The sequence below is a fragment of the Bubalus bubalis genome, chromosome 1, assembly GCF_019923935.1.
Source record: "Bubalus bubalis isolate 160015118507 breed Murrah chromosome 1, NDDB_SH_1, whole genome shotgun sequence".
NCBI lineage: Eukaryota > Metazoa > Chordata > Mammalia > Artiodactyla > Bovidae > Bubalus > Bubalus bubalis.
Genome location: NC_059157.1, coordinates 151,520,895 through 151,533,695, shown reverse-complemented (window position 1 = coordinate 151,533,695; position 12,801 = coordinate 151,520,895). Strand labels below are relative to the sequence as shown.

Genomic DNA, 12,801 nt, shown 5'->3' with positions numbered 1-12,801 from the left:
GTCTGTGGGGTCGCACAGAAGCGACTTAGCAGCAGCAGCAGCAGCAGATACAGAGGGCTGACTGTCCATGAAATGATACTGCTTTAGAAATGAAATGCCAAAATGTAACTCCACTTTAGTAAAAAATATTGGCTCTGTTCCAAGACCTACATCACGTTTTTAATTAGAAGAGTATATCAGTGGACACAGTGGGAAGAAAATGTGTGGTTTGCTTTCAGTAAAACTGAGTACACCAATACTTTTTCGTGTGCGTTATAGAATTATTTCCTGTACTTCATAGGTATTTCCAAGGGAAAAAAATCAAAGACACGTGTTACACTGAATAGTAAGGTAGTATGAATTTTGAAATAGTTATTCTGCAGTATGTTTCTTCATTTTCCATTGTCAGGAGAAAATTGTTATTAATCTCTAGAATTAAGTATGTTATACTAATGTGCTGAGTCCTTTTACATTTTTCGGAGTAATTGTATTTGTTCTGCACTAGCTAGCTGGCTGGCAGAGAAAATGAGCGGTGTTTGGTGATATTTTAAAGTTGCAATTTCATCAGCAACCGATTTAGAGGATCTAAATTTAAATTTGGAAATGAAGTGTTGTATGCTATATTTGGCTGCTCTGAAGACTGAAATATAGCTTTTCCCACCACTTCCCAGTGGGTTTTTCCTGAGAGTCAGTTGTCGTTCTTCTGGCAATTTTTTTTTCATCCTAAATTGTGCTAACCTTTAGAAGGAAAACTACAAAAGTTACCCTCAAAAAAACATATTTTAAAGATAATGTTTTTAATTATGGGAATTAAAAAAATATGTAAATGTGTCTTCACCTTATTCTGCGCCCATACCCCAGAGGCAATACTGTTTAACAATTTCTCTTATTTTAGTTTTCTAGTAATTGTGAATATAATTGTAAATAATATATCAGATCAGATCAGTTGCTCAGTCGTGTCCGACTCTTTGCAACCCCATGAATTGCAGCACGCCAGGCCTCCCTGTCCATCACCAACTCCCGGAGTTCACTCAGACTCACGTCCATCGAGTCAGTGATGCCATCCAGCCATCTCATCCTCTGTCGTCCCCTTCTCCTCTTGCCCCCAATCCCTCCCAGCATCAGAGTCTTTTCCAATGAGTCAACTCTTCGCATAAGGTGGCCAGTTACTGGAGTTTCAGCTTTAGCATCATTCCTTCCAAAGAAATCCCAGGGCTGATCTCCTTTAGAATGGACTGGTTAGATCTCCTTGCAGTCCAACGGACTCTCAAGTCTTCTCCAACACCACAGTTCAAAAGCATCAATTCTTCGGTGCTCAGCCTTATTCACAGTCCAACTCTCACATCCATACATGACCACAGGAAAAACCATAGCTTTGACTAGACGAACCTTTGTTGGCAAAGTAATGTCTCTGCTTTTGAATATGCTGTCTAGGTTGGTCATAACTTTCCTTGCAAGGAGTAAGCGTCTTTTAATTTCATGGCTGCAATCACCATCAGCAGTGATTTTGGAGCCCCAAAAAATAAAGTCTGACAGTGTTTCCACTGTTTCCCCATCTATTTCCCATGAAGTGATGGGATCGGATGCCATGATCTTCGTTTTCTGAATGTTGAGCTTTAAGCCAACTTTTTCACTCTCCACTTTCACCTTCATCAAGAGGCTTTTGAGTTCCTCTTCACTTTGTGCCATAAGGGTGGTGTCATCTGCATATATGAGGTTATTGATATATCCCTTCATTTATTTTATCAACTTTAGACCCTCTACGTATGATGTAGGACTGCACTGTAAGGAGATGCCAAAACTCTTGGCATTCTCAAGAGATGTGTTTTAAGAATTTAAGAACTCAGTTCTTCTGAGTCATACATGCTGCTCTATTACTTAATTTCTCCCTTGAAGTTCTACTTGACTTTAACTGTGATTCTTAGCTGGAAGGGAGAAAAGTGTGCTATGGCCTCAGTCCAGCAGAAGAATGTATCAGAATCTTTGGGAAGATCTTTTTCAGATGTCTTCCTTCCTACCTCTTAAGGGAAGCTTGCTTACTTGGTTGAAAGTCATTGTGTATAATTTTGGGTGTCACTAGTTGAGAGTTTATTACGCAGATAGTCCAGAAGCATGAAAAAAAGTTCAGAATAATATATAGATATATTATTTATATATAATAGAAAATATATTTTATATATGTATATATATATATATATATACACACACACACACACACACATACATTTATGTGTGTGTGTGTATATATATATAAAGGCCAAGGTATTTTAGTGGTAAATAGTTCTTTGTTCAGACGGAGGCATCATTGTTTTAGATCTCTTCATTTTCTGTTTCTCCTATTATTCCATTATTAACCCTAGCAGAGGGCTTTCCTTTTTATTTGCTTCACAAGAGTTCCTGCCTAAGCATTAATGAGCAGAGAACAAGAAAGCAAAGCAGAGATGTGGATGCTACAGCATGGTAGGGCTTCCTGCTCTGATGAGTTACGAGCTTCTGAATTCTAGACAAGGGTGAGTCAGATTATCCCCAGTAGAATTACTATCACTGGGTCTTCCAGGTTCAGTGGAATAGTTGAAACTCTGAGCTCTCACTCCTTAAATGCCAGTCCACATCTTTTATACCTTTAAACCTGATGGAAAACTCTTAAAAGTCTGTGATTTTGTGTATTTGGCATCTTGACTTGGTACAGTGGAGTCTACAAATGACAACGGCAGTGACGAGGACGTGTTTGCGTAAAGAGCTGGTTCCACAGTACTCTTGAGTTCTCACTACAGCACCTAAGGGGAAGTGAAAAACCTAAGTTGAGAAATACTAATGGAGTTCTCTGTTTTATCTGCAGACAGCAGCTGAATATGTAAAATCTCGACTCCCAGAGGCCCTTAAGCAGCATCTTCAAGACTACGAGAAAGACAAAGAAAATAGTGTATTGTCTTACCAGACCATTCTTGAACAGCAGATTCTATCAATTGACCGAGAAATGCTAGAAAAATTGACTGTATCCTATGATGAAGCAGGTATGTTGGTCTTTAATACATACACGCACACACATGCATGCACACATACAATGCTTTCTTCTAAAGAAATTTTTTTTTAGATTTTGGTTACATTTAGGTCCTTTTCTTTGATAGAAGAAGAAAGACAGACTGGATTCAAAGTTATATAACATGGATTAGCAGTAAGTTTCATCTCTGAAGTTTTAGTATCAAAGACTTTAATCAAGAGATTTCTAAAAATGGCTCTTAAATATCAAATTCCGTTAAAATTTTTTACTCTTTTTTTAAATGGAATTTTTCTGGCCTTTTATCAGCAATATGCTTCTACTGATTTAATCTTTTAAAGTGTCTCTTCAATTTTAGATGTGAGCTGAAAACTTTTACATCCAATAATCCAAGAAGTGTTAGTTGCTTCAAGTATTATTTTTTAATTTCAGAAATTTTCTTTTCTGAAGAGGTATCATTTTTGCCCCTGAAGTTTCAAGTTGAACTTGACTTTCTTTTCCTTTAGCTCCTCAGATGAATCCTAGTCCGTAACACCACATTGGACACTTTGGTTTACTGCCTTCTGTAAGTTCATATTATCCAAAAGAGCTTTTTAATGAAGGAACTTATTAGTGAAGGCCTGGATTGACCTCCCTTGTAATACCATTTTATCTATTACATGGTCTGTCAGCTAAAACCTAATTGTAATGAAACCAGTGCCATATTACTTGGAATTATTAAAGTCTTTAATAAAACTAAACTTATTCAGGAGAAATATCTTGATTAAAATGATCATACCACCTCTGCATCCCACCCTCCCACAAAATGGATTAAGAAGTATGGAAAAATAGGTTTCTAATGGTCAAACACTAGTAGTATTAATCCCCTTTTTAATGCCAGCATCTTCTGTTTTTATTTCTACAAAGGAATTGTTATTATGCATCTTATTTTCTTTCACATGATCTAAACAGTGTCAGTGCTGACATTCTTAACATTTGACTTCAAGCTTAAATAACAAACAGAAGAGCAAACCTTAAAAAATTTTTTTCTGCACATGCCTAACCACCGACGCACCTTTTGTGGTGATTAAGCTGTCCACATTTTCCTTCAAACCTCTAACCTGTTTATATTCACAGGGTAGATCCACATGTCTAGGCTTGCCCAGGACATCACTACTCTCTCTGATTCTTCTTTGCTTTATTGATTGTGTGAAAGACATGGTGACTTTCTTCTGCCTGTTGGGCTTTTGGTTATTTAGCCTCTGTATTTGTCTTGTTTTTAACATTCTTCTCTTTGGAATGCTCAGTCATCTCCTCTCTCAGCCTCTTGGAGTAACGTAAGGCTATGTACCTTGCCCTGTCAGAATAATTTTTAAAGTTTCAAGATTCTCAGAGATTATAGAACTCAGACAGTCCATCTGCTTCCTGTCCCCGTAACCATTTTTTAAATTTTATTTGAAGTATAGATGATTTAAATATTGTATTAATTTCTGCTGTACAGCAAAGTGATTATGTTATATGTGTATATATATTCTTTTTCATATTCATTTCCATTATGGTTTATCACAGGAAATTGATTATAGTACCTAGTGCTACATAGTAGGACATTGTTTATCTATCTCTATATATACTAGTTTGCATCAACTATTTCCAAACTCTCAGTTCATTCAACCCCTTCTTCCTCCCCCTTGGCAACCACAAGTCTGTTCTCCAAGTCTGTAAGTCTGTTTCTGTTTCATAAATAGGTTCATTTGTGTCATATTTTAGATTCCACACATATGTGATATCATATGCTATTTGTCTTTTTCTGACTTACTTCATTTAGTATGATAATCTCTAGGTCCATTAATGTTGCTAAAATGGCATTGTTTTGTTTTTTTATGGCTGAGTAACATTGCATTGTGTGTGTGTGTGTGTGTGTGTGTATATGTATACCACATCTTTATCCATTCATCTGACAGTGGACATTTAGGTTGTTTCCATGTCTTGGCCACTGTAAATGGTGCTGCTATGAATACTGAGGTGCATCTGTATTTTCAAATTATAGTTTTGTTTGGGTAGGTATATGCCCAGGAGTGGGACTGCTGGATCATATGGCATCTCTGTTTTTTTTGGGGGGAGGGGCACCTCCACACTTTTCCACAGTGGCTGTGCCAATTTACATTCCCACCAGCAGTATAAAAGGATTCCCTTTTTGCCACATCCTCTCCAGCATTAGCATCTTTTCACCTGTCTATTGGCTATCTTTATGTCTTCTTTGGAGAAATGTCTGTTTAGGTCTTCTGCACAGTTTTCAATTTAGTTGCTTAGGTTTTTTTGTTATTGAATTATGTGAACTGTTTATCTGTTTTAGAAATTAAGCCCTCACTGGTCACATCATTTGCAAATATTTTCTCCCAGTCCATAGGTTGTCTTTTTGTTCTGTTTATAGTTTCCTTTACTGTGCAAAGGTGTATAAGCTTGATTAGGTTCCATTTGTTTATTTTTGCTTATATTTCTATTGCCTTGGAACACTGACCTAAGAAAACATTGGTACAATTTATGTCAGAGAATGTTTTGCCTGTGTTCTCCTCAAAGAGTTTTACGCTGTCATGTCTTATATTTCATTAAGCCATTTTAAATTTATTTTTGTGTATGGTGAAAGGATGTGTTCTAACCTCATTGATTTACATGTGACTGTCCCACCCTCCCAACACCACTTGAACAGACTGTCCTTTCTGCATTGTATATTCTTGCCTCATTTGTCAAAGATTAATTGTCCATAAGTGTGTGGGTTGATATTTGGGCTTTCTCTTCTGTTACATTGATCCATATGTCTGTTTTTGTGCCAATATCATGCAGTTTTGATTACTGTAGCTTTGTAGTATTGTCTGAAGTCTGGGAGGGTTATGCCTCCTGCTTCTCCCCACCCTCCACCTTAAGGATTGCTTTGGTAATTCTGGGTCTTATGCATCCATATAAATTTTAGGATTGCCCATTACCATTCTATAATGAGAAAACTGAGACTTGTCTAAAGTAACACAGTTAGTTATAGAGCTGGAATTCCAGTCTCCTAACTACTAAACAAGCTGGGCTGTCACCATATTCGTGCAGGTTGTCACTCACTCCGTTGGCATTTGTGGAATGCATAGCAATATGCTTGACAGTTGTAAGAAAGAGGGACAAGCATAGAAAGGGCAGAAAGGAATCGAGATATAGAAAACAGAGACCTTACATAATGAAATCTAGCTAAAACATAGACTTATGTTTTATGTTTATGTTAAAACATAGATTTATGGCTTCTAGCGAAAAATTCCTGACCATTTGGAATATGTACACTCTATAATATCCATAATCTGTTAAAGTTAAGCTGAGGGTATGTGGAGAAAAGGAGCAGTGAAAGTGGCTATTCATTTTATTAAAACCTCTTCATGGGAAGGTAATTTTAATGGCTGCATAATGTTCTATTCTTTGAAATTGCTACTCACTAAGCATTTCTTATGTTGGACGATTATGGTGTTTTTTGGTTTTGCTATTATGAATAATGCTGCAATGAATATAAACATTTGTCTACATTTCATATTACTCTAGGGAACAGACTTTCAGAAACATGAATTTAGAATTAGAAGGTAGGGGAGGGGATGATGCTTAGAGCAGAGCCTCAGAGCAGCAAGGAATAAGAGCAAAAAGTAAATCCATAAAAAGTAGTCATCATATGGTGCTACACTCTAATTCAAATCAGCATTCACAAACCCTGCATTATAGAGCTGACATCATTGGTCTGCTTGACAGTGACCTTCATTCACAGAGAAAAGGTTCAATAATGTTAATTATATTCTGTATATAAAAATAGGAATTGTATGAATATAAACCATTTTAGATTTTCATCTGGTTGGTTTATTTTTAAGTCAGACTGTTATAGGAATAAAGATTTTTCTGGTATAATTGAAAGAGTTCTTGGAGCCAGAAGACCCAGATTCTGTTCCTAGCTCTGCTGCCAACCAGGTATGTGACCTTGATTAAGTCACCAAACCTCCCTAAAGCCTATTTCCCTAGAAATGGAAGGTGTGAACAGGATCTCATAGATGTCTTCCGTTTCTAAAACTGTGATTCTGGTCTCTTGACATCGAAAACTCAGGTAGCCATGGTTTCTGGAAGGTTGCAGGTAGCTGCTTCATGAATCTTCTGCCTGCTCATTTGCCTTTCTCCTCTCTTCACAGATATCCCATGTAATTTGTTTAAAAACTGACTAGAAGACAACTGTCACTTAGCTTTTTTGGCATGTGCACATGAATTTGCTCAGGCATGCTTTTTTTGGTAAGATAGGGAGTGAGACTGTATGAGTGAGGCAAAACCAGATTTTGGGAGGAAAGGTTCTGAGCCATCATTCATGGATTCTTGTTAAGACTGCTTAGATTTTTAAAATATTTATTTATTTATTTTAATTGGAGGCTAATTACTTTACAATATTGTATTAGTTTTGCCATACATTGACATGAATCAGCCACAGGTGTACATGTGTTCCCCATCCTGAACCCCGCTCCCACCTCCCTCCCCATCCCATCCCTCAGGGTCATCCCAGTGCACCAGCTCTGAGCACCCTGTCTCATGCATCGAACCTGGACTTGCGATCTGTTTCACATATGATAATATACATGTTTCAGTGCTATTCTCTCAAATCATCCCACCCTCGCCTTCTCCCACAGAGTCCAAAAGTCTATTCTTTACATTTTTATCTCTTTTGCTGTCTCATATATAAGGTCATTGTTACCATCTTTCTAAATTCCATATATATGCATTAATATACTGTATTGGTGTTTTTCTTTCTGACTTACTTCACTCTGTATAATAGGCTCCAGTTTCATCCACCTCATTAGAACTGATTAAAATGCATTCTTTTTAATAGCTGAGTAATATTCCATTGTGTATATGTACCGCAACTTTCTCATCCATTCGTCTGCTGATGGACATCTAGGTTGCTTCCATGTCCTGGCTATTGTAAACAGTCCTGAGATGAACATTGGGGTACATGTGTCTCTTTCAATTCTGATCTCCTTGGTGTGTATGCCCAGCAGTGGGATTGCTGGGTTGTATGGCAGTTCTATTTCCAGTTTTTTTAAGGAATCTCCACACTGTTCTCCATAGTGGCTGTACTAGTTTGCATTCCCACCAACAGTGTAAGAGGGTTCCCTTTTCTCTGCCACCTCCTCAGCATTTATTGTTTGTAGACTTTTTGATAAGACTGCTTAGATTTTTTTTTATTGGCACTTATTAATACTAAGCAAAATCTAGCATGAGAAGATATGGTTAGCTTTTGATCCGTTAATGTTTTTATTTGAAGGGAGGTACAAGTTCATACACATTTCAATAGATTGGATTTAGCAGAGAGAAATTTCCAAGGAAAAGAGCTGCATGATTTGAAGGGATCAAAATAGCATTCCACAGTGTCTCAGAGAGCATCATTAACCTAAGTATTTAGTGTATTTATCATAGTGGGCAATAGTGGTAAAGAACCTACTTGCCAACGCAGGAGACATAAGAGATGTGGGTTCGATCCCTGGGTCAGGAAGATCCCCTGAAGGAGGGCATGGCAACCCACTCAGTATTCTTGCCTGGAGAATCCCATGGACAGAGAAGTCTGGTGGGATACAGTCTATAGGGTTGCAGAGAGTCAGACACGACTGAAGCGATTTAACACTCACAGAGTGGGCAAAAGTTGAAGGGTTGAAATAGCCCGAGAGGGAATTTTTTTTCCTCATTATTTACTTTTATGCTTATATGTTATTCATGTCTCTCTTTGTTGTTCAGTCATTCAGTCATGTCCGACTCTTTGTGACCCATGGACTGTAGCATGCCAGGCTTCTCTGTCCTTCATTATCTCCCAGAGTTTGCTCAATCTCATGTCCACTGAATCAATGAAGCCATGCAACCATCTCATCCTCTGTTACCCCCTGCTCCTCCTGCTCTCAATCTTCCCCAGCATCAGCGTCTTTCCTAGTGAGTTGACTCTTCACATCAGGTGACCAAAGTATTGGAGCTTCAGTTTCAGCATCAGTCCTTCCAATGAATATTCAGGGTTGATTTCCTTTAGGATTGACTGGTTTGATCTCCAAGGGACTCTCAAGAGTCTTCTCCAACACCACAGTTCAAAAGCATCAATTCTTTGGTTCTCAACTTTCTTAATGGTCAAACTCTCACATCTGTACATGACTACTGAAAAAATCATAGCTTTGATGAGAAGGGCCTTTGTCAACAAAGAAATATCCCTGCTTTCTAATATGCTGTCTAAGTTTGTCATAGCTTTTCTTCCAAGGAGCAAGCATCTTTTAATTTTATGGCTGCAATCACCATCTGCAGTGATTTTGGAGCCCAAGAAAAGAAAGTCTGTCACTGTTTCCATTTTTTCCCCATCTATTTGCCATGAAGTGATGGGACCAGATGCCATGATCTTCGTTTTGTGAATGTTGAGTTTAAAGCCAGCTTTTTCACTCTCCTCTTTCACTTTCATCAAGAGGCTTTTTTGTTCCTCTTTACTTTCTGCCATTAGGGTGGGATCCTCTGCATGTCTGAGGTTATTGATAAATTCTCCCAGCAACCTTGATTCCAGCTTGTGCTTCATTCAGCCTGGCATTTTGCATAATGTACTCTTCATGTAAGTTAGATAAGCAGAGTGACAATATACAGCTTTGACATACTCCTTTCCCAATTTTGAACTAGTCCATCATTCCATGTCTGATTCTAACTGTTGCTTCTTGATCTGCATACAGATTTCTCAGGAGGCAGGTCAGGTGGTCTGGTATTCCCATCTCTTTAAGAATTTTCCACAGTTTGTTTTGATCCACACAATCAAAAGCTTTAGTGTAGTCAGTGAAGCATAAGTAGATGTTTTGCTAGAATCCCCTTGCTTTTTCTGTGATCCAGCAGGTGTTGTCAATTTGATCTCTGGTTCCTCTGCCTTTTCTAAATCCAGCTTGTACATCTGGAAGTTCTCAGTTCATATACTGATGACGCTTATTTTGGAGAATTTCGAGCATGACCTTGCTAGCAAGTGAGATGAGTACAATTGTGTGGTAGTTTGAATATTCTTTGGGACTAGAATGAAAACTGACCTTTTGCAGTCCTGTGGCCACTGCTGCATTTTCCAAATTTGCTAGCATATTGAGTGCAGCACTTTCACAGCATCATCTTTTAGGATTTGAAATAGCTCAGTTGGAGTTCTATCACTTCCACTTTGTTCATAGTGATGCTTCCTAAGGCCCACTTGACTTCACACTCCAAGTGTGGCTCTCCAAGTGTGGCACACTGTTTGGCTCTAGGTGAGTGATCACACCACCCTGATTATCCAGGTCATGTCTCTCTGCTGCTGCTAAGTCGCTTCAGTCGTGTCCGACTCTGAGTGACCCCATAGACGGCAGCCCATCAGGCTCCCCCATCCCTGGGATTCTCCAGGCAAGAACACTGGAGTGGGTTGCCTTTTCCTTCTCCAATGCAGAAAAGTGAAAAGTGAAAGTGAAGTCGCTCAGTTGTGTCCAACTCCTAGCGACCCCATGAACTGCAGCCTACCAGGCTCCTCCGTCCATGGGATTTTCCAGGCAAGAGTACTGGAGTGGGTTGCCAATGCCTTCTCCTCATGTCTCTCTAAGTAACCTCAAATTTTTTATAATTTTTTTCTAAAGTTTGGGCATGAATTAATAATCTACACATTCCCTTGTTAAGGATAAAGTAGTGTGACTTATAATGCCTTGTGTTTGAGGGAATTGTGAGAATAGGTCCATTTATTTGAGAATGATACTCTTTGCACACTCAAGAACCCCAAGACATGCGAAACAGAAGTAGAAAGCACCTCCTTTTCCCTCTGGGAAGAGCTGAGTCTGCCTGTAAGTGGGTGGACTGTCCAGCAGTGGAATCTTGTTTTGGGTCTGGAAACATTTGTCTAAATTGATGCTTTGATCTCTTTCTCAGAGTTAAACCTAAGACTGGTGAAGGTTTTATCTGTTCCTACAGTCCACTAGAAACCTAGACAGCTTTCCAAGGAGCACATCTGTCTACCACGTAGAAAAAGCACTTACAGGTAAAAAATGGGCCAGACAGTGCAGATGAGGTAGGGAAAGAACTCAGTCAGCTGTTCACTGTGTTCATCTGGGCATCAGTTCAGGCTGGGGGCCCACAGATCCATTGACAAGTGTCAGGCAGTCACATACAACTTTCCCAGAGGAAGTAAGGAAGGAGGAACAGCATGAAGCTGTCCTTTGCTTGGTGATTGCCTGATGCGGTCCTCCAGTAGGAGTTCCTGAGAGCTGTGCCCCAGCAAAGCTACCTGCCATGAAGACACACCAAGTACTGTAATGTACTTTTTTAAGAAATAGCTTTTTAAAAGCGTGGCGAATGTGCTGTAAGAAATTTAGGAAGTAGCTGGAGGGGTCCCTCCTATCAAGCTTATTTTCTTCTTCTTAATATAGATGGTACCTAAAAGTTATATCTCTGATTTAATTGAGCCATTACTGTCAGAGTAATCAGTGATCTCAAAAGGAAAGCCATTTACCGTCATGGAGAAAAAAATTGAACACACATTGAGAAACCAAACCCAGGAAAGAGATTGTGAAATATTTCGGGCCCTCCAAGTTTTCCAAGAACATAAAAAATGCAGTAAAAGGCCTTTGCAGGAAGTTCTTCACTCTAATAAATACAGTGAATTTCTCAGTATGTTTCTCAAACACGTCCTAAGGGAAAAGGTGGCTTTAGGTTTCCTTAATTTATGTCTTCAATCAGAACCTTATTTCCAAGCTCAGAAGACATTCTCACCAGAGGCTTTGTCAGGATTTGGAAGGAAGAGAAAAACAGGGAAACTTAAGAAAAATGTTGTAAAGGAAAATTTCATATTGGTTGTGTAACCTCTGATACAAACTTCTAAATTTCTGTAAAAAGTTATATATGTTCACTTTTTCCATTTTGAGAGTAATATAAATATGTTTTAGAACATTTTTAAACTATGAAAAAATAGAAAAGGAAAAGATTAGCTCTAATTCTACCACCGAAACATAATGACCATCTTTTAGTATATTTATTTCTAGTCATTTTTCTTTGCTGCGTTTTAATAATTTGTGCCCCATTTGATACCTTTTATTCAGTTGACAATGAAATATAATTGCATTTTTCAGTGCTCTAACAAGCTACTCATAAAAGTAATTGATAAAGACTGCATAATATCCTACTGAATGGATTTGCCACAGTTACCGTCCCCATAACCTTTGAACATTTTCAGCATGGCCCCTCTCTTTTATTCCTGTTTTAGTTCTTGTCACCATGTAGAATCCCTGAATTTGGAGGTCTCTTTCTTACTTGAAAAGATGAGAATGGTAGTATGACTAACAAAAACGTGATGAAGACTTTGTAAGGCAGCCAATTGTTAGTCATACAGCAGTGGGAGCAGGGAACGAAAATAGCTAGTTAAAATCTATTTATAAACTGAATTTTTTTATAGCCAATAATACCAGTCTTTTTAACCAAGATGATTTGAATTTCATATAATTCTTATATTTTCCCATCATAGCATGGATTTTAAAGGCCAAAAGATAAAGGGCGAAGGAATAGCAACTTAACAGAGTGACTTTGCTATCTATAAACTAGGGGACTATCTGCCATGGCTGTTGGGAAGGATCCAAATGCATGATTCACCAGCGCTGGGATTGGTTTCCATCTTTGTGGCAAGACATTGCACCTATCTCTGCTTGGTTTCATTTACCGTAAAAAAAAAAAAAAAAGAAGGACAATGGATTGGATATTTCCTTATGGCTCTCCCAGCTTCAACAGTGTGTGATTTTTTGTCTTCAGTTCATTTAACATTCACTGGTTCATTTATTTCTTTA

General features: G+C 38.3%; 1 protein-coding gene across 4 annotated transcripts in view; it reads left to right on the top strand.

Annotated features, from left to right (window-relative positions):
* PPM1L (protein phosphatase, Mg2+/Mn2+ dependent 1L) overlaps positions 1–12,801 on the top strand; it is a 325,454-nt gene that overhangs the window by 228,937 nt on the left and 83,716 nt on the right. For all 4 annotated transcript variants that reach the window (XM_006072835.4, XM_025288968.3, XM_044945377.2 and 1 more), the window contains exon 2: positions 2,819–2,993. In XM_006072835.4, the coding sequence (XP_006072897.1) occupies positions 2,819–2,993 (175 nt within the window). The remainder of the gene's footprint in view (positions 1–2,818; positions 2,994–12,801) is intronic.